Source organism: Asparagus officinalis, chromosome 3, assembly GCF_001876935.1.
Source record: "Asparagus officinalis chromosome 3, Aspof.V1, whole genome shotgun sequence".
NCBI lineage: Eukaryota > Viridiplantae > Streptophyta > Magnoliopsida > Asparagales > Asparagaceae > Asparagus > Asparagus officinalis.
Genome location: NC_033796.1, coordinates 689,160 through 711,705, shown reverse-complemented (window position 1 = coordinate 711,705; position 22,546 = coordinate 689,160). Strand labels below are relative to the sequence as shown.

The following is a 22,546-nucleotide window of genomic DNA, read 5'->3' as shown; positions in this document are numbered from 1 at the left end:
TTAGTTGATAAAAGCGAATATGTAAAAGGGAAAAGGGAAAAAAATAAGGGTTAAGAGTCCTTAACCATCCAAATAGATAAATTTGTTCAAAGCGCTAACAAATTCTTACAAGGGTTAAATTTAATTAATCTCTCATCTAAAGTGGATAACAAATCCATATGATTAAAAAGTACACTCACCCTCTGAAAATAAGAAACGAAACTTCAAATAAGAATATATTTTAGGATATATATTTATGACAACTAACATTCTCAATCCTACTTTATTATTTAAAATAAAAAAAATCAACTATTCATTTTGACTATCAATAGAGTTAAATTGGGAAAAATGTGTCCAGGCCTCAAAAGTAGAAACTTTATGTGACAAGGCTCCTCATAGTTTTTTCCATGTGGATCAGCCCCTTGAAGTGTGACACTTTGTACTGCAGCCACGTTTTATTAATTATCACATGCCAGCTAAGCTAAAATTTCCAAACTATCATTATCCTCTCTCCTCAATCTCTCTGACCCAACACTCATATCATCTCTCTCTCTCTCCTCTCCTCTCTCTCTCTCTCTCTCTCTCATCTCCTCTCTCTCTCTCACCTCTCTCTAAAACTAAGAGCTTTCTCAAGCTCGTCGTCCTGACCGAGACGCACAGAACATTAATCTATTAGCTAGAAGAAAAAAAGAAAAAAAGAAAAAAGAAAGGTAAGGAGAAGTAGAGTAGAAGGGGAATGAAGAGAAATGCCGTAATTAAGAAAGAACGAAAATTTGTATTAATGTATCTCTATGAATGAAATTGCCACGGTGCCGCCGAGCGATATTCGAAGCAATATAACGAGAGGTAGAAAATGAGCCCAAATGAAAGGAAGATACCGTGTGATAGACAATATAAAGGGCTACACACCGGCGCAGACGGTAGTGAAAACGGAGACCGGAGGTGGCCGTAAAACACGCGCGAAGTCGGCACGGCGCTGCTGTTTTTTGCTCGCTGCTGCCGTCGAGCGATGTTTCGGATGTTACCGAGAGAGATAGAGAATGAGTTAGAGCGTGATACAAATTGGAGGTGATAGACAACATGTAGGGCTACTCACCAAAGAAGAAATCGACGGAAACGGAGATTGGAGTCGATCAGAAAGTGCGTGCAAAGTCGGCACAAAACTATAGTTTTCTGCAGTACAATTTCTCGCCGTTCGGGTTTGTTCTTCGCTGTTCGGAGATTTTTGCCGCTGTCCGGGCTTACCGGAGGTGGGAGGAGGTTGTCGGGGTCGTCGGGGTGTCTCGGTGGGCTCCCTCAGAGGTAGGAGGAGCTTTTCTCCGTTCCCAAGAGCCTAGAACTAAGATGAATTAGAGCTAGAACTGGCTAGAACTAGCAAGATAGAAGCTAGAACTGGCTGTATACAACCTAGAACTAGGGGAATAGAAGATAGAACTAACGTAGAAGAAAGAACTAGCAAGTGTGCATGTAAAAAAACCTTTTTGGGTTTAGAACTAGCAAGATAGAAGCTAGAATTGGGGGTATACAAGCTAGAACTAGGGGAATAGAAGCTAGAACTAACGTAGAAGAAAGAACTAGCAAATGTGCATGTAAAAAATCATTGATGGGTTTAGAACTAGAAAGATAGAAGCTAGAACTAGGGGTATACAAGCTAGAACTAGGGGAATAGAAGCTAGAACTAACAAGTGTCCTATCAAGGGTTTTTTACATGCACACTTGCTAGTTCTTTTTTCTACGTTAGTTCTAGCTTCTATTCCCCTAGTTCTAGCTTGTATACCCCCAGTTCTAGCTTCTATCTTGCTAGTTCTAAACCCATCAAGGGTTTTTTACATGCACACTTGCTAGTTCTTTTTTCTACGTTAGTTCTAGCTTCCATTCCCCTAGTTCTAGCTTGTATACCCCCCAGTTCTAGCTACTATCTTGCTAGTTCTAAACCCAACAAGGGGTTTTTACATGCACACTTACTAGTTCTTTCTTCTACGTTAGTTCTAGCTTCTATTTCCCTAGTTCTAGCTTGTATACCCCAAGTTCTAGCTTCTATCTTGCTAGTTCTAAACCCAGCAAGGAATTTTTACATGCACACTTGCTAGTTCTTTCTTCTACGTTAGTTCTAGCTTCTATTCCCCTAGTTCTAGCTTGTATACCCCCAGTTCTAGCTACTATCTTGCTAGTTCTAAACCCAACAAGGGTTTTTTACATGCACACTTGCTAGTTCTTTCTTCTATATTAGTTCTACCTTCTATTCCCCTAGTTCTAGCTTGTATACCCTCAGTTCTAGCTTCTATCTTGCTAGTTCTAAACCCATCAAGGGTTTTTTACATGCACACTTGTTAGTTCTTTCTTCTACGTTAGTTCTAGCTTCTATTCCCCTAGTTCTAGCTTGTATACCCCCAGTTCTAGCTTCTATCTTGCTAGTTCTAAACCCAGTAAGGGTTTTTTACATGCACACTTGTTAGTTCTTTCTTCTACGTTAGTTCTAGCTTTTATTCCCCTAGTTCTAGCTTCTATACCCCAAGTTCTAGCTTCTATCTTGCTAGTTCTAAACCCAGCAAGGGTTTTTTACATGCACATTTGCTAGTTCTTTTTTCTACGTTAGTTCTAGCTTCCATTCCCCTAGTTCTAGCTTGTATACCCCCAGTTCTAGCTACTATCTTGCTAGTTCTAAACCCAACAAGGGGTTTTTACATGCACACTTACTAGTTCTTTCTTCTACGTTAGTTCTAGCTTCTATTCCCCTAGTTCTAGCTTGTATACCCTAAGTTCTAGCTTCTATCTTGCTAGTTCTAAACCCAGCAATGGTTTTTTACATGCACACTTGCTAGTTCTTTCTTCTACGTTAGTTCTAGCTTCTATTCCCCTAGTTCTAGCTTGTATACCACCAGTTCTAGCTACTATCTTGCTAGTTCTAAACCCAACAATGGTTTTTTACATACACACTTGTTAATTCTTACTTCTACGTTAGTTCTAGCTTCTATTACCCTAGTTCTAGTTTGTATACATCCGGTTCTAGCTTCTATCTTGCTAGTTCTAAACCCATCAAGGGTTTTTTACATGCACACTTGTTAGTTCTTTCTTCTACGTTAGTTCTAGCTTCTATTCCCCTAGTTCTACCTTGTATACCCCCAGTTCTAGCTTCTATCTTGCTAGTTCTAAACCCAGTAAGGGTTTTTTACATGTACACTTGTTAGTTCTTTCTTCTACGTTAGTTCTGGCTTCTATTCCTCTAGTTCTAGCTTGTATACACACAGTTCTAGCTTCTATCTTGCTAGTTCTAAACCCAACAAGAGTTTTTTACATGCACACTTGCTAGTTCTTTTTTCTCCGTTAGTTCTAGCTTCTATTCCCCTAGTTCTAGCTTGTATACCTCCAGTTCTAGCTTCTATCTTGCTAGTTCTAAACCCAACAATGGTTTTTTACATGCACACTTGTTAGTTCTTTCTTCTACGTTAGTTCTAGCTTCTATTCTCCTAGTTCTAGCTTGTATACCCCCAGTTCTAGGTTCTATCTTGCTAGTTCTAACTAGTTCTAGCTCTAATTCATCTTAGTTCTAGGCTCTTGGAAACGGAGAAAAGCTCCTCCTACATCCGAGGGAGCCGACCGAGACACCCCGACGACCTCGACAACCTCCTCCCACCTCCGGTATGCCCGGACAGCGGCGAAAATCTCCGAACAGCGAAGAACAAACCCGAACGACGAGAAATTGCACTGCAGAAAACTATAGTTTTGTGCCTACTTTGCACGCACTTTCTGTTCGACTCCAATCTCCGTTTCCGTCGATTTCTTCTTTGGTGAGTAGCCCTACATGTTGCCTATCACCTCCAATTTGTATCACGCTCTAACTCATTCTCTATATCTCTCGGTAACATCCGAAACATCGCTCGACGGCAGCAGCGAGCAAAAAACAGCAGCGCCGTGCCGACTTCACGTGTGTTTTACAGCCACCTCCGGTCTCCATTTTCACTACCGTCTGCGCCGGTGTGTAGCCCTTTATATTGTCTATCACGCGATATCTTTCTTTCATTTGGGCTCATTTTCTACCTCTCGGTATATTGCTTCGAATATCGCTTGGCGGCACCGTGGCAATTTCATTCATAGAGATACATTAATACACATTTTCGTTCTTTCTTAATTACGGCATTTCTCTTCATTCCCCTTCTACTCTACTTCTCCTTACCTTTCTTTTTTCTTTTTTTTTCTTTTTTTTCTTTTTTTCTTCTAGCTAATAGATTAATGATCTGTGCGTCTCGGCCAGGACGACGAGCTTGAGAAAGCTCTTAGTTTTAGAGAGAGATGAGAGAGAGAGAGGAGATGAGAGAGAGAGAGAGAGAGAGAGAGAGAGAGAGAGAGAGAAGATGAGAGAGAGATGATATGAGTGCTGAGTCAGAGAGATTGAGGAGAGATGATAATGATAGTTTGGGAATTTTAGCTTAGCTGGCATGTGATAATTGATAAAAATGGGGCTATAGTACAAAGTGTCACACTTCAAGAGACTGATCCACATGTGGAAAACTATGAGGGGCCTTGTCACATGAAGTTTCTGCTTTTGGGGCCTGGACACATTTTTCTCTAAATTATTTTCAAACTCTCTTAAAAAATTAACTAAATTAATATCTTTTCTCTGAACCTTTATCAAACGGCCACTCAGGATATAATAAAAAATTGGAAAGGGTACCATAGGGAAGTTTAGTGCTTGCAAATTTTCCGCATTGACCGCCGACTTTAGAACTTAGAAGCAGACATGTCAAAAATTGAAACAAAGCAAGCATACGGCGGAAAAAAAGAGTGAGCAGATATTTTCTACTACCGACTTGCGAGTCAAACAGCAACAACACCAACATAATAGTAACAGCTTGATTTACCCTCCCTTAAAAAAATAAATAAATAAATAAAACAACAGATTTTACCTGTCATGAATAATTAAATTGAATAAATATGGAACAACAATTGATACGGCGGTGATTGATCTCTTAAGCTCACCTGATGCGTGCTTTAACTGGTAACTTCACCCTTTTCTCATCATTGGCTTTTTTTTAGAAAAGCAATAATAAGTACAAGAGCAATTTATAGTTGTAGTTGTAGTTGCTCCATTAATTACAAGAAAAAGATTTATAGTTGTAGTTGCTCCATTAAAATCAGATTCAAACCGCTTCTCTCTCTCTCATCGGCCTGCAGCTTTGGAGTTTGGCGTCGGACAACATTCTCTTCTCCTTTATCGAGGTACTCTCTCCCCCCCTTTCTCCTCTCTTTTACTTCTCGACTGCAATGGTGTACTTTAGAGCGGGTTTCAGGAGATTTTCTCTGCGGTTTCTCAGTCAAAGGCTGGATTTTTTAGGGTGTAATTTCTTGAGTCGCTTCCATTTCACAGTTAAAGATTTGATCTTTTTTCAGGCGTTTTTATTTACTCGCTCAATTGGTGTCGTGCTGAGTTTTACTTCAGTGTAATCTTGTTTTGAGAGCACTGGATTTCGTTTGCTTAATTTTGACCGACTCTAACGCCAGCATTGTTTTCAATTTTAATCCTTCAAGATTTAACAAAAGCCTACAAAGAAAGCGAGTGGTTTTAGGAGTTTAGAAACATTTAGGCTTTCAGCATTGTACAAATTGGCTTTCCCCCCCTCTCAACCTTTGGTGCTAGAATTTAGGGCTTTTACTCAGCGATAAGTGGAGCGCATGGATGAGGTTTAAAGATTGTAGGTTAAATTTGCACCTGCTTGATTTGATACATCTTGTTAATATTGCACAAGAAATTAGTAATTGGGGTTGGAACTATCCCCCCCTGCCCCCACCAATCAAGCTATTAATTTGTTGTTCGTTCACATTTTTTTTGGCTATATATGTTGGAAATTGTGGTTAAATCTGTAATTAAACTGAGAAAACAGACGTGCTATAATTTTAAATTTTTTCAGTTCACTGTTGTGCGTTTGTGTAACACTGTACTTAAAGCAATATTTGGCCTACTCCGATGCAAGGATCCCAAGGTCAAACTGCTTCTAGAAACAGCAGTACAGTACTCTGGTGTGCACCAACCCAGTACTGTCAAGATCTCCTCGATCTATAAGACCTTTCGGTTAAGGCAAAGATCTCCTCGATCTTAAAACCTTTCAGTTTTAGGGCAAGTTCCCGCGGGCACAGTTTCTACAGCAGCAACATAACAACAGCAACAACGTCAAGATCTCCTTGATCTGACGTTTGTTTTCTAAGCTCGCGTGTATGTTTCAAGAGCTGCCCAATGGCGCTATTTATAGGCCTCTAAGGCCAGCTCAAGAGTCAATCACAATTAATGTGACTATTACAATTCTTAATGGCAATTAAGATTGTAACATCAATGCATTAAATTTCTCTAAATGCTGTTGTAACTGATGCATGCAGTAACTCCTGAATACGAGGCAACCAATGGACGCTTTGCTATGAAACGTGAGGGTCACGTCTCAGCAAATCAGACGAACCTCGTCAAACAGGCGAACCTCGTTTGACAGACGAACCTCGTCAAATGGGCGAACCTCGTTTGACATGCGATCCTCGTCAAACGGGCGAAGCTCGTTTGACATGCGAACCTCGTCAAACGGGCGAAACTCGTCAAACAGGCGAACCTCGTTAAACAGATGATTCTCATTTGACGAGCGAACCTCGTCAAACAGACGAGCCTCGTCTGATCTTGTGAATCAGACGAACCTCGTCGAACAAGTGGAACCTCGTCAACCAATTGACGAACCTCGTCTGATTTCGAGAACGTCAGAGTCACACCCTCGTGCGAATGCGTAGCTCGTCCGCGTGCTGCGAAGCAGCCTGCGAGACAACCTTCATGGCAGCCAACGTGACGCCAAACAGCACCACCTTTCCCCGATGCCTCCGTGTAAAGTGCGCCTAACAAAGCGCCACTTAAAGCCTTAGCCCGATTAGCCCTGACCTCGGCCCATGGCCCACGACCCACTAGAACTTATGAGGGATTAATTAAAATAAAATACTTCTCGGACAAGGGGCATTTTGAAACACCAAAACATTAACTTTCCACTAGGCTACTAAACATTTATGAAAACATTGAAAAGTACTTGTAGTTAATATATATATATATATAGTTTGAAAACTCATTTTGAAAAATGGTTTTGACCAAAAAATCCAACAATATATAACTTTCATAGAAAGCACAACTTGTCTGCCGATACTATGTTTAAAAGCAAGATTATACTTTCAAACTCCCCGCTTATACTTGACCTATAGACACGAGTTGCTTGGGTCATTATCCTTTCTGAATATGTGCTATTAGTTCTAAATTGAACCATTTGTTCAATTTATTTCTCAACTACTTCTGCATGAGATTGTGTAAACTTTTAACGCCTTCTTTTTTTAAGGGAAAACTTCTTGGATGAAATTCCTGGGAAACAGCTCAAACAATTGACTTAGTTAGGAAGCAGTAATTAGTTGATCTGAGGCTCAATGTTGTTCTGAGGGAAGCATCTCAATCGTAATTCAAAAGAGCAGACTAAGAAAATTAATACTTTAACTAGTAGCAAGAACCCATGTTCTATTTAGTTGCAATTTGATGTCTTAAGATGCACAACTACTTCTCCCAGTCAAAAATTAAAAATCAAGTTCCCAAGCACTACAAATTGCAAGTTGAAGTCTAAAAATGTTCAAAGTTGAAGAAGAAAGTCAACTAGTGAGCGCTTGGCACAAGTTTCACGGTGCAACTTTGATTTTAACTATACAAAATTGAACTTGGTCTAGGTGTTTGGTAGTAGTGTGGAGAAGGATGAAATCCTCAGGTGTTAGAGTCAGAAATGCTTATCCGCCGTTGGCTCTCAATTGGGTGCTTGTCAATTGTATGCACATTTGATATAACGAGGTTTGGGGATGTGCATTTGAACACTGATTTATTAGTGCAATGTAGTCGTTTGTTGATGATATATTTGGTTTGCTGTCATATTCTGTCATTAGTGTTGTTCAGTCTCATTAATTTAAGGTCCAAGGTGTCTATCGCAGTTCAGTGTAAGAGTGTCCAGTATCTCATTAGAAAATGTGGTGATCCTTGTTAGTCGCGATAAATAGTAAGGTATGATAAACATGTGCAAAGTAGAAAAATGCTTCAGCCAATTATTGTTGTTTTCTTTAAGAAAAGAAACAATGGACATGGAAATCATATGTTTACAAATTTTCTGCTTTTTTGACATACAGGCTTGCACCCTTGGCCATATCACAAAGTAAGCAAAATTAAGAAGACATGGCCTGCTTTACTGTGTTAAAATTCTCATAGTCAAGGTTGTTTTGTTTTAGGAGTTATTCTATAGTGATGTCAATTTTAGGCCAAGCTGATACATTATCTATGATAATATCTTTCTATTGCAACTGGCAAGCTTATTCCTTTTGTGCTTTTTCCTGATATATGAGATCCACTTGGTTATTCTTCAGTAGTCTTCTCTTCATTCTTTTAAAAATAATAACTAAGTACACAGTTTGTTTTTGTTTCACTTCCTAACTCTTACAACTCTATTTTTTTAGGGAAATGCTACCACCTTTAGCTTAATAACTGGCATGTCCTTTCTAGGTGGCAGACTTCAGAAGCACCAGCACAGACTACTCCGCTTAGATCCAATATTCTAACGATTCTTTGGATATCTGTTGAAGAGTCTGGCTTAGACAAGCTGGTCGAGTTAGTACTGGGCTAACGATTCATGCTTTGTATTATGGGAACAAAAGACATAAACAGCTGGTTTAATCTTGCAGTTTGTGATATCCTTCTTGATGACGTTGCTGCAAGGCAGCCTTCTCACTGATGTCCTAGCTCAGAAATATTGATCTGAAGTGTTCTGTGAAAGATGAAGACGTGGCCTGGAGGTCTTGTTCTAGTGTTCCTATTCACATTGCTGCTCTTTAGATATGTGATAATAGAGAGTCCCTTAGCGGAAAGGGCTTTTCAAAATCCTTTTTCTCATAATGCTTCTATTCCTCTTCAGTTGGTGAATGTTGGAGATCCACCAGTTCAAGCACCAAAGAATGAGTCTTTTGTAGTCTCATCTGATTCCTTGGTCTCCAGTCTTCTTACCTATAAAAATCTATCTGATAGAGAACTACAATCTATGCAGACATGGAATCATTTAGCCCAGTTAATCGGTCATGCTCAAGGTTTACCTCATGCACTTGAGGCTATCAAGGAAGCCGCAGCTCTATGGCAAAAACTTATGGTATCAGTGGAAGATGAGAAACATATTTCTGCTGGAAATGGAAGTGCAAGACAAAAAGCAAAAGAGAAACAGTGCCCATATTCGATTAGAAGAATGAATGCTTCAGAATTTAGTGATAGTGGCTTCAGGCTTAAACTTCCTTGTGGATTGGTCCAGGGTTCTTCAATCACTTTTATTGGAACTCCCGGAGGAATCATGGGTAATTTTCGGATTGATTTAGCAGGAACAACTGTTCCGGGGGAGCCTGATCCTCCTATCATCTTGCACTACAATGTGCGACTTCATGGTGATAAGCTTACTGATGATCCAGTGATTGTCCAAAATACATGGACTATAGCTAGCGATTGGGGATCTGAGGAACGGTGTCCTGCTCCAGATCCCGATCATAGTAAACAAGGTGATATTTCTTAAAATTTTTGGGGAAAAAGTACAGGTTGATCATTTATATTGAGAATATAGGCTTCCTAGCGAATTTCATTAGGGCTTTTCTTTCCTTATCTATAGAGGTCAACTTATTCCGAAAATATTTTCTACTGGAACCGATAACGCATTCCAAAAATTTTTGCATGTTGCATCTAGCTTAGGCCTGTTTGTTTGAGTGCAAAACTGAAATCAAAATTTTTTGCATGCACTTCCATAGCAGCACCCAGATATTGTTATCGCTGGCATTTTCACTTGGTTTACTGTTGTAGCATTTGAGCTACCAGATTTAATGAAGGTATCTGCATGCGGTTGGTATACAGCAGAGGCAAGGGTCAGTATTATTATTATTATTATTTTGGGTATTTATGAAGTATTGACTAAGAAATAAGGAAAAGCTAAGCTAGAGCATGAAGATTTAAAAATTTTAATGTCACAGTTAAGTGAACAGTTGAATGTGGATGGACTGACATGGGCAACAAACATTAACTGGGGAGCTAGCCAACTACAAATAACAGCATCAATCAAAATATAATTTGGGGTAGGTACCGTACAGCCTACATGTTAAAGGTTTTTTGAATTTAGCAATTACTAAATATGTTGAGACCTGTTGATTTTCCTGATGATGATCTGAAGAGTTATATGGCTGTAAAGACTTTGCGACTACATTGAGAATCCATTGATTTGGGATGCGTGACTATGATCTGAGATGGTCAAAGAAATTCCCATTAATGTTGGATTTAAAGCACAATGATTAATAAACCTTAAACATATAGCACAATGCTTAATAAACCTTAAACATATTCCATTTGGTACTTCATCTGCATCACACTGCTGACCGTATGCAAGTTTGCTCCATAAAGGAATCACTTTGGCATGCCTTTTAATGTCTTCCAATTCACATATATCTACCAGGTGTGAATTTCCTATATTTTGTTTTATCGAATCTTCATGAATCTAATGTAAGATGCTTAGTTTACTATGATAGGACTAGTCATCTTCTAATCATTGACAGTTTAGGGACCACATAGGTGACATTAAATAACAGATTCTAATAGTATATGAATGTTCATGCAGTTTGTCTTGTCTCCATGGATGCTAACAGTTTAATTTGTACCTTTATTCTTCTGTAATATTTCTTCAGCTCCAGTGGATGATTTAGAGGAATGCAGCTCTTTGGTGGGTAAAGGTGATAGAAAAATAATTGCAAATATCAGACATTCTAACATGTCCAGTTGGACTCCTTTAGCAAAAGAGGGCCCTAAACCAAGACATTATTTTCCCTTTAAGCAAGGATATCTTGCTGTTGCCACTCTTCGAGTGGGAGTGGAGGGGATCCAGATGACAGTTGATGGAAAGCATATAACTTCATTTGCTTATCGTGAAGTACTTCACTTTCAATGGATCCTTTTGAGTATTTTGGAAATTTACAATTCATGCTGTTTCTTAACCCACTTTTTTTTGTCAGAGTTTGGAGCCGTGGCTAGTCAGTGAAGCAAGGTTTTCTGGAGACATTAAACTGATATCTGTTTTAGCAAGTGGCTTACCTACATCTGAGGCACTGGAGCATGTCATTGATTTAGAAGTTCTCAAGTCACCCCCTATTCCCGTTCATAGTTCTGTTGATCTTTTCATTGGGGTCTTCTCAACTGCAAATAATTTTAAGCGTAGAATGGCTGTTCGGAGAACTTGGATGCAATTTGATATTGTGAAGTCTAGAAAAGTTGCAGTGCGGTTTTTTGTTGGCCTGGTACGGAAGTTTACTTCCCACAACACCATTGCACAGATATTAAATCTTGTTAGCTCCTAGGGTTTTTGTACTAACCAATTTCATGATTAGATTAGAGGGACAAACTGTTTTGATTTTTAAAACTCGACCAATTAGATAATCTACTTTAGATTCATCCTTCCCTCATAACATTGCCTAGGCATGTAATCTGTTAATGTCGGTCACTTCTTTCTTGATGCTTCATCTATGCAGTAATAAAGATGGTGCTGGAAGTAATTGGCATTAATTTATCACTTTGACAACAACACTAATCTTGAACAAATGAAATTTTCTATTTACTGTATACCAGGATGTTGTAAACCACAAAAACTGCATGTTTTCCCCCTGCTGTGCAACTATTTACCTTGAACTGAAAAAAGATTTCGGTACCTCCTACAGCATAAGAACCACTTGGTGAATGAAGAGCTTTGGGATGAGGCACGAACCTATGGCGATGTCCAGCTGATGCCAATTGTTGATTATTATAGTCTGATTACATGGAAGACTCTTGCCATTTGCATTTATGGGGTAAATTCTTTAGGCCGTTAATGCAAAACCAAAATCTTCACTATCACTTGCTAAACATTACAAGTTGTGCTGACTTTTATGCTGTTTTGACAGACAAATGTAATATCAGCTAAATATGTCATGAAGACAGATGATGATGCGTTTGTCCGTGTGGATGAAGTACTTTCGTCTTTAAAGAGAGTAAATGTCACACATGGGCTCTTGTATGGTAGGATCAATCACAATGACCAACCTCACCGCAACCCTGACAGTAAATGGTATACAAGTCCAGAGGTAAATATCCTTGTGCAAAGGTGCAAAACAGCAGATGGTCCATATTCTGCTACCACCTGGGAGATTCTTAGACAAATCAGTTGTCATAGGACATCAGCTGTTGTAGAATAAACAATCCTTCATAATAGGTCAAGGGGGAAAAGGAAACTACTAGCGAGCACTTAATAGAAACTGCCCTTTTCAAAAGAATGGACACTGATGCATGCTTTCTAGTTCTGCACTATAATGGTTGGCTTTTATGTTATCTTGCAATTCCTTACTCGTGCTCTTTGTGCATATATTTGTGAAGGAATGGCCTGATGAAGTTTATCCTCCTTGGGCGCATGGTCCGGGATATGTAGTCTCAGGAGATATAGCCAAATCTGTCTACAAGCAGCACAAAAATGGTCAATTGAAGGTAACATATATTTCCTTCTTTTCGCCATATAAGTTATTTTTTGGTTTGACGAGGCAGATGGTTAACATCTTTTTAAATTTGCGGTTTTTTACTTGATTTCATTCTGCTAATTGACCATATTATACACAGATGTTCAAGTTGGAGGATGTTGCAATGGGCATATGGATAGCCAACTTGAAGAAGAAAGGCATGGATGTTAAATATGTGGAGGATGGTAGGATTAATATAGATGGATGTGAAAATGGGTATGTGGTTGCACATTACCAAGCCCCCAGAGAGATGCTATGTTTGTGGGGTAAGTTCCAGGAGACAAAACGATCAATATGCTGTGGAGAATGAACATAGTGGCGGTAAAAGCGTTTTTTCCCCTCGAGATGTTGAGTTCTCATAACATTATTACATCCAAATGTCGGAAAGGATTCACAGGCTTCTGTGAATTAGAAAGTTAGAGGTTTTGATTGCTAACAGTTATTGGCTTTAGGAGGAATATGACACGATGACAGATGATTCTTTATTCGTGGATGTATAACTAGGGCTTTAACATAGTTGCTTAGTTTGTTACTTTTTTCTGTAGGAAGATATGTTCAATTGTAGCACTTGTAGGAAAGGCCTTTTGTATCATGAGTGAGATGTACAGAGGCTTAGCATGGTGTTGACTGTGAGAGGGTCTACTCGTCCTGTAAAGTTTGTTATACTGAATACATGGTATTAATTTTAACAATTCCTTTTCATTTACTTCCTGTCTCCGTGTCTTCTAACTTCTTATTACGTGTAGTCGATTTGTGTTATTGGCCTGTATTTCTCTATTCTAGTAACTGGTTCGGGTGTTTAATCCAGCATCAGGTGTGCTGTCGCTCCTGAGACCCTGTTACGTCTTGTGATTGCCGAGTGTAATTGGAGATCTGCAGGGCACAATTTTAGGGCTCGTGAACAATTTGGTTTAAGTAAAACATCTCTGTGTTGGACAACACTTTCGCATTGTGGCATTTGTTTGGGATCAAACTTTTTTCTTGCTCTCTAGGGAAAAAGTTCGTTGATAGTTCCCTGTAGGATACAAATCCGCTAGAATAACAGGAATTTGGGGGGAAAGACTTAGAAATGAAAAATAATTTTACTGATTGAAAATTAAAAAGCCTTAGCATATCTTTCTTCACATGTCAAGATCATCCAATTCTGGCAATGGAAATCGAAGAACAGCTGCAATTCCCGTGATCTGAGCTAGTTGTTGTGCGCGGCGGAAGCTTTCTAGGGCAACACGAACAATAACTCGAACTAAACCACAAACAATATGCAAACCACAATCACAGCAAGAACACACAATTTACGTGGTTCGGCAAGTTGCCTACGTCCACGGGGCAAGGAGGGGGGCTTCTTTCTACTAGAAATCAAGAGAATACAAATAGGGTTACAAATCTCTCAGACCAAACCCTAAAACAAAGCTCTAGATCTCTCAAAGCTCTCTTACAATTGGATGCAATGATTCTCTCTCTTTGGCTGCTCAAATTCGTCCCTGAGGTTACCCTAACAAATCAGGTATAGGGTATTTATAGATTACAAAACGAAACGGGCCAAAAAACTGGAAAAACTGATATCCGCTTCGTCGGTCGACCGGCCCGGTCGACCGCGATCAATTCCGGTCGCGCCGGTCGACCACCACCAGCTCCGGTCGACCGCCACGCACTCTGATTCCCATCAGCTTCGGTGCACGTTTGCGGTCGACCGCGCCGGTCGACCGCCCAACTCTCTGCTGATTTTTCTGAGTTTTTGTAATTTCTTCAATTCTCCACCTCGGCGAATGTTTCCACCAAAACTGAGCCGACACCAAATCATCCAATAGTTCCTCAACAAATTCAGGAACAATACTCGAGCTGAAACGCGATCTCCCCCCATCTGAGTCAACTGATCAAACCGGGTGCATCTGAAAGACTGCCTACGTATCCTCTTGCCCAAGGAATCAAGCCGAACGTAGTTCACCCAAATGGCCGCCAACGGCCTCAGCACTGAAGGATGTTCAACAACTTCAAACAATGACCAAATTTTACTCCTGAAACAACTTTGGTCAACATATCTGCAGGGTTGTCATTTGTGTGGATCTTCTCTAATATGACATCTCCATCATCCAAGACGTCCTGTACAAAGTGGAATCTGACGTCGATGTGCTTCGTGCGCGCATGATAAACCTGATTCTTCGCCAAATAGATAGCCGACATACTATCACAATATATCTGAATAGTCTCCTGAGCGGTCCCCAAGTCCTCCAATAATCCACGCAACCATAAAGCCTCCTTAATAGCTTCAGTAACTGCCATATACTCTGCCTCTGTAGTAGAGAGAGCCACTGTGGACTGAAGCGTGCAACGCCAACATACAGGTGCACCTGCCAATGTAAAAGCATAACCTGACGTAGACCGGCGTTTGTCAAGATCTCCAGCATAGTCTGAATCCACATATCCAATACAAGCCTGCCCATCCTTCTCATCCTTCTAAAATACTAAACCAACATCCACGGTGCCTCGAACATATCGTAGAATCCACTTCACGGCCTCCCAGTGACTCTTCCCCGGGTCGTGCATGTATCTCGATACCATGCTCACGGCCTGTGACAAATCTGGCCTCGTACACACCATCGCATACATCAAGCTACCTACTGCACTGGTATATGGGACCTTCGACATATAATCTCTGTCCTCAACTGAAACAGGTGACATCAACTCTGAAAGCTTGAAGTGGGGAGCCAATGGTGTGCTAACTGCTTTTGCATTGCCATCAAAGCTGAATTTCTTCAACATCTTCTGCAAGTAGCTCTTCTGTGTAAGCTTCAATTTCCCCTTCACCCTGTCTCGCTCGATCTCCATACCCAATATCTTCTTTGCCTCTCCAAGATCTTTCATCTCAAACTCGGATGATAACTCCTCTTTCAGCTTTCGAATAGCCGAAGAATTCCTGGAAGCAATAAGCATATCATCAACATATAAAAGCAAATATATGAGCTCACCATCCTGTAGCTTGTGCATATAAACACATGGGTCATATGGGCTCCTCGTGTACCCTCGGCCAATCATAAAGCCGTCGAATCTCTTATACCACTGTCTTGGTGACTGCTTCAAACCATAAAGAGACTTCTTCAGCTTACAAACCAAATTTTCCTTTCCTGCAGCTTTGAAACCCTGTGGTTGTGTCATGTAGATCTCCTCATCTAAATCACCATGTAGAAAGGCTGTCTTCACATCCATCTGGACCAAGTCCAAATCCAACTGTGCCACCAACGCCAATAAAATCCGAATCGACGAATGCTTCACAACGGGTGAAAATACCTCGTTGTAATCAATGCCCTCAAGCTGTGCATATCCCTTGGCAACTAATCTGGCTTTGAACCGAATGTCCCCAATAGAAGATCCCTCCTTCTTCGCATATACCCACTTGCAACCAATAGCTTTCTTACCCTTAGGTAGATGTGCAAGTGTCCAAGTGTCGTTCTTCTGAAGAGACCGCATCTCCTCCTCCATAGCTTCCCTCCACCTGATCGAATCGGGGCTAGACTCTGCCTCCCTGAATGTGGCTGGAACCATATCATCAACGACCTCCACTGATAATGCATATGCGACCATGACATCATTATACCTAGCTGGCCGACGAATCTCTCTCCTCGGTCTATCTGCTGCAATGGTCCTCTGAACATGACCCTGTTCCTGAGTCCCATGATCTACTGTATCCTGTATCTGCCCATCTGTCATCTCATCTCCTCCCAGTGTCACCTCTGTAGGAGCCTCAATGGATACAGTGTTCTCTGGAGTGGGTGGAGTCACATCATCCTCCACCTGCTGCGATATCTCTCCTGTCTGGTCTCCCTCCACCTGCTGAGGGGTTCGAGGCCTCATCATGTACGCCTCGTCAAATGTGACATCTCTGCTAATAACTATCTTCTTGTCCTGTGGATCCCATAACTTGAAGCCTTTGACTCCATCTCTAAATCCCACAAAGACTGCTTTCCTCGCTCTCGGATTTAATTTACCATCACTGACATGATAATAAGCTGGACACCCGAATATCCGAAGCGACTCATAGTCACTAGCCTCCGAACCAAACCAACGCTCCAAAGGAGTCTTCCCGTCTATCGCAGTGCACGGCAACCTGTTCACAAGATGGCTCGCATAAACCAACGCCTCGGCCCAAAAAGATCTAGGCAATCCACTCTGCGTCATCATACACCGCACCTTCTCCAGCAAGGTACGGTTCAATCTCTCAGCCACCCCGTTCTGTTGCGGTGTCTCTCGAACTGTGAAGTGTCTTCTAATGCCGTGATCCCGGCAAAACTGCAGAAACGGATCACTCTTGTACTCTCCACCGTTATCTGAACGTAGAGTCTTCACCTTTCTACCTGTCTGCAGCTCCACTTTCTTTTTCCACTCCACAAAAATATCCAGGACCTGATGTTTATGCTTCATCGGGTATACCCAATTCCTCCTGGAATAATCATCAATGAAAGTGACAAAATAGTTGGCCCCACCAAGAGATGTGTTCTTGGAAGGACCCCAAACGTCCGTGTGAATATAATCCAATGTACCTTGGGTGTTATGAACAGCGGTGCCGAACTTCACTCTAGTCTTCTTCCCAAGTACACAATGCTCACACAATTCCATCTTGCAGGTCTTAGCACCTTTCAATAGCCCCTGTTTAGCCAATGACTGTAGGGACTTATCTCCTGTGTGTCCAAGTCTCATGTGCCATAAGGTGGTAGTGTCCTCCTCTGTAGTGATAGAAGCTGCCAGACCCCCTGTAACTGTCTTGCCCTTCAAGTAGTATAGGTAGTTTTCCCTGACACCTCGCATCACCACCATAGAACCCTTCGTGACCTTCACTGTAGCATCCTCTAAGATCACTCGATATCCTGCTGCCTCCAAAGTCCCAAGAGAAATGATGTTCTTCGTCAACTGCGGCACGAACCTCACTTCCTTCAATTCCCTCACTACACCATCATGCATCCTGATCCGGACTGAACCAATACCACCAATAGGGCATACGTGATCATTACCCATAAGCACGACATCCCCTCTTTCCAGCTCCTCAAAGCTAGAAAACCACTCCCTCTTAGGGCAGATGTGATATGTAGCTCCCGAATCCATCATCCACTCCGTGGAATCCGCATAGCAAACCGACGGTAAAGCAGGGCATGAATAGCCTGAAGAATCTGAATCTGAATGCTCACCAATAGCTTTTGCAACATTCACTTCTGAAGCTTGTGCAGCTTTCCCCTTATTCTTTCCGGCTTTTTCTTTCCACTTTGGGCAGTCAATCTTCCAATGTCCTTCTTCTTTACAATACCGACATTGATTTCTACCAACACTCTTATAGGCACTCCTATTCTTTGACTTTGAGCGGTTGAACTGACGACGGTTTGGATCTCGGCCTCGAACTGCTAACGCATCTCCCGATGCCTTCTCGGAGGGTTCACCATCACTCTTCCTCAACTCATAGTTCACCAAAGCTGAGGTCACCTCCTTGTAGCTAACTGTAGTTCTTCCATTGATCATAGTGAGAACGAACGTACCATAATCATCTTCGGGCAACGAACACAGAAGTAGCATCGCCTTGTCTTCATCCTCAACTATAATATCAACATTGGCCATATCTGAAAGTAGCTTAGTGAAATTGTTGACATGCTCCCTGATGGAAACCCCTCTCTTCATCTTGAACTGGTAAAATCTCTTCTTCAAGTGAAGCCGATTCTCAATGCTCTTCGTAAGATATTTCTCATTGAGTGTTTCCCACATCTTCTTCGCCGACGTCTCGTTCATAACATCATAAATAAGATCCGGCGTCAAGCATGACCTAATAACACCACAAGCTCTACTGTTCATCTTTCTCCAAACCTTATCCTCCAACTCAGCGGGTTTCTCTTTTAACTCAAGAGTCTCCTCCAAATTCTGTGCATCCAAAGCATCCATCACCTGACACCTCCATAATCCAAAATTGCTCTTGCCATCGAACTTCGGAACATCAATCTTCGTGTTATTGATGCTCAGACTCTGTATCGCCTTTGTTAGAGACGAACCTGACGTGCTTGCATCTCCCATGTTGTCGATCTAGCTCTGATACCAATTGTTGTGCGTGGCGGAAGCTTTCTAGGACAACACGAACAATAACTCGAACTAAAACCACAAACAATATGCAAACCACAATCACAGCAAGAACACACAATTTACGTGGTTCGGCAAGTTGCCTACGTCCACGGGGCAAGGAGGGGGGAGTTCTTTCTACTAGAAATCAAGAGAATACAAATAGGGTTACAAATCTCTCAGACCAAACCCTAAAACAAAGCTCTAGATCTCTCAAAGCTCTCTTACAATTGGATGCAATGATTCTCTCTCTTTGGCTGCTCAAATTCGTCCCTGAGGTTACCCTAACAAATCAGGTTTAGGGTATTTATAGATTACAAAACGAAACGGGTCAAAAAACTGGAAAAACTGCGACCGAATCATCTGCGGTCGACCGGGCCGGTCGACCGACCTCCTTCCAGACGCACAGGAAGCCTTGTGCACGAATGCGGTCGACCGGACCGGTCGACCGCCGCCTGGTTTGACTGATTCTTCTGAGTTTCTGTAATTTCTTCACTAGTTGCTCCCCAGATGCATGCATTGAAGAAAACACGTATCCTTGACAGACTCCACTAGCGCTACATAGTTTTTCCTCGTCGGGATGTCAGAATTTCTGAAAAGACTATCAGTAATCAGGAGAGTTTGGATAGCCAACTGCTCGTGTGTAAACTCACATGCTTAGGTCCAGAACGGGCGCGATCAGCATTCTTCGAAAGCATGCCAAAGAAAGCCTAGAGAGAGCTCGAACCTCTTGTGCAGCCTTTGCATCTTTCATCAGAGTCATAACGCTAGGCGTACACAATACATCTCTAACGCTGTGTTTGTATCCTGATGTTGAATTTACAAGGATAATACGCGACTTATTTTCAATGATGGGTCGATATCGTCTCCTTTCTGCCTCCAAGAGCAAGTAATCATGAAATTGATCCTTGGTAAAACCAGGACTCGCAATAACGAGACATCGAACAACCCGGAAATCAATATGCTTTAACAAAGCCCGGAACACATTCTCAAAGAAAGTCTTTAAAATGCCGACTCGTAGGCAGCAATGGCAGCACCACGCTTCCTTGGAATGGGAGTTGCTATGCAAGAGAGAGCTTTCGTCGACACGCTTTTCCCCACAAGAAGCAAGTTGGGGTTAAGATCAGGAGCCGTGAGCAATTTGGTTTAAGTAAATTAAACATCTCCTCTGTCTCTTCCCCCGTCAGTCAGTCACCCCGCTGACCGCCAGCGAGGGCGGAGGAGGAGATGGATGTTGGGGTCGCCGTCCGTTGTTCTGATAGTGCAGGACATGATAGGAGCCGTGATTTTGGATGGGGATGATTTGATATGGCCGCATGAAATTAAGAGGTTTTCGATGTGCTTGTTTCATGTTGAATTGGTGCTGCTGCTTAAGGTTAGGAGGCCAATGCTGAGGCACCCTACGTACTGCTTTTTCAGTTTTTTCCGTGTTGCGGCGGCGCGCGGGAATATTGCATCACGTAAATTCCATCGAGATGAAAATCTAAATTACGCAAAGGCATTAATTTCTGCGTCGTCTCCAGAAGAATCACGAGAAGGTTGAAAAATGGTTAACCCTCAGCCAGGGTTCAACCCCTCAACAGCCACAGGTTAGGCCAACTCCTCAACGTCCAAGTCTAAAATCCCAGGGCCTCAAGTCAAGTCTCTGGAGACGATGATTATTGGGGGAACAGGTAATGCATTGCAGACTCTAAAGGAAAAAAAAAAAAAGAAGGTAGGACCGGGTTAAGGGTGGCTCACCCACCGTTTTCTGGTTCAAATCCCCAATCTTTCCCACATATTTGCATCCTTGGCAGCCACTAAAACTATATAATTAGTAGCCGGTCTTGCTCTCATTTAAATTGGGCCGCAGCAAGGAGAAGATCGATCTAGACGTCTCTCTAACCATCGCTCACAGGGGTTATGGGTCGGCACAGAAGCGTGAAGGTGAGCGTGCTAACGATGGTTTTGGTGTTGGCCTCCGGTTTTGCCAGCAGGAGATGCTCCTGTCAGGTTGTTCAGTTCATATTTGGCGACTCCTTGTCGGACGTTGGCAACAACAATTACCTCACCAGGAGTCTGGCTCGTGCAGCCCTGCCGTGGTACGGGATTGATTTCGGCAACGGAATGCCGCCGAACCGCCGCCGACATAGTAGGCGACAAAATGGGGCTGCCAAGGCCACCGGCGTATCTCGACCCAACCCTCGACGGAGACACGATCCTGCAGAAGGGGGTGAATTTCGCATCTGGGGGCGGTGGAATCCTGAACGAGACTTCATCTCTGTTTGTAGGTTTTACACCACGCCGTCGTTCTCTTTCTTCGGTGAAGTTATTGGTATTGTCGATATGATACGCGTATGTTTTTTGCGTTGCAGATACAGAGGTTTTCTCTCTGGAAGCAGATCGAGCTGTTCCGGGGAACCCAAGAGATGATCAGGTTGAAGGTTGGCAATGAGTCTGCCCATAAATTCTTCACAGAAGCCCGGTACATTGTCGCTCTGGGGAGCAATGACTTCATCAACAACTATCTCTTGCCTGTCTACTCCGATTCATGGTCATACAGTGGGATAGGCTTCGTCAACTACGTGATAAGTACGCTTGACGCGCAACTCAGGGTAAAGTCGTAAACTCGATCGCACTCCTCCAACTTAAGCCGAACATGATTTCTGTACGTATTCATGGCTTATATATATGACCAATTTTAAGCTGCAGGTTCTCCACACACTAGGGGCCCGACAGTTGACATTCCTCGGTCTGGGGCCTATGGGCTGCATTCCCTTGCAGAGGATCTTAACTACCACTGGCAACTGTCAGGAGTCGACAAATAAGCTATCACTTGCCTTTAACAGAGCAGCATCTCAGCTCTTGGCGAATCTATCAAGCAGCCTTCCCAACGCCAGCTACGAGTTTGGGGATGCTTATGATTTCTTCCAGGACTTGATTGTTAATCCTCAAGCTCACGGTGAGTACTGATCTTCGAACGTAGATCGTAACCAGTTCCGTTCGCTTCTGGTTTCTTGTTCGCTCAATTTTTACATAGTTTCGTGGTCGGATGAAATTAATACGTGCAGGATTCAATAATTCAGACGCCCCGTGCTGCTCCGTTGGAAAGATTAGGCCTACTCTAACGTGTACTCCGATATCGACATTGTGCGCTGACAGAAGCAAGTATGTGTTTTGGGATGAGTATCACCCCACTGACCATGCTAATGAGCTCATCGCCACGGAGATCATGAGAAAGCTCGGTTACAAGGCAGTCAACGATACAAGCTAGCTAGTCTTAATTACCGTTCCGTCTCGAGAAGGAAGCAAACCAGCTGCCGCTGTGATGATCGATCACGATCTTTATGTTTGTTTATGAGTTTGTGTTCTCTTTAATAGGAAATTAAAAGGGAGAAACTACACTGAAGAATTGTAATTCTTTCCTTTTCGCGGTCTTTTTTTATTTCATACACAGAAAAGGTTAGTGTCATTGCCTCCTTGGTCTCAATAATAAAAGGAAATATTGATGAAATAGACGAGGTTAGTTAGTGTTACTGCCTCCTTGGTTGATCGAACGTGGGGTGTCTTCGGTGGACGGATGTATGACGTGACATGGTCTGCGGAGCGTACGTGCAGTTTGGGTGGTTCATCTGCTAAGTTGTTGTTGAGGACCGTGGCCAAACCTGTGCTCGTGATTTTATTTATAAACTATGCACGTGCAATGCACGCTGTTAATTATTATAATCGTTAATTTTTAGTTTATGTATTTACTATAACATAGTTGCAAAAAAGTTTATGATTATCATACTATATTAAAAAGTTTCAGATATTTCAATATATAAATTCTTGTTGGTTTCAACACTTTACCTTCCACATAATTAGTGAGGTTTAAAGTCTTAAAATTAAAAGATTAATGAGCCAAGAG

At 42.0% G+C, this 22,546-nt stretch overlaps 2 protein-coding genes across 3 annotated transcripts; both read left to right on the top strand.

Moving 5' to 3' along the window:
* On the top strand, positions 5,040–13,279 carry LOC109832556 (beta-1,3-galactosyltransferase GALT1-like). 2 transcript variants are annotated; one of them, XM_020399897.1, is made up of 8 exons: positions 5,040–5,196; positions 8,476–9,555; positions 10,723–10,964; positions 11,047–11,328; positions 11,746–11,874; positions 11,968–12,147; positions 12,437–12,544; positions 12,674–13,279. In XM_020399897.1, exons 2-8 carry the CDS (start codon positions 8,793–8,795, stop codon positions 12,881–12,883), a joined length of 1,914 nt encoding a protein of 637 aa, XP_020255486.1. In that variant the 5' UTR covers positions 5,040–5,196; positions 8,476–8,792; the 3' UTR covers positions 12,884–13,279. The 2 variants fall into 2 exon arrangements, with proteins under 2 accessions (XP_020255486.1, XP_020255487.1); XM_020399898.1 differs by having other exon boundaries at positions 5,053–5,196; positions 8,522–9,555.
* Positions 20,149–22,153, top strand: LOC109832555 (GDSL esterase/lipase At1g74460-like). The gene is given in 5 exon segments (XM_020399896.1): positions 20,149–20,771; positions 20,773–20,926; positions 21,015–21,254; positions 21,352–21,601; positions 21,711–22,153. Coding segments are annotated over 5 exon segments (1,056 nt in total). The 5' UTR covers positions 20,149–20,562; the 3' UTR covers positions 21,914–22,153.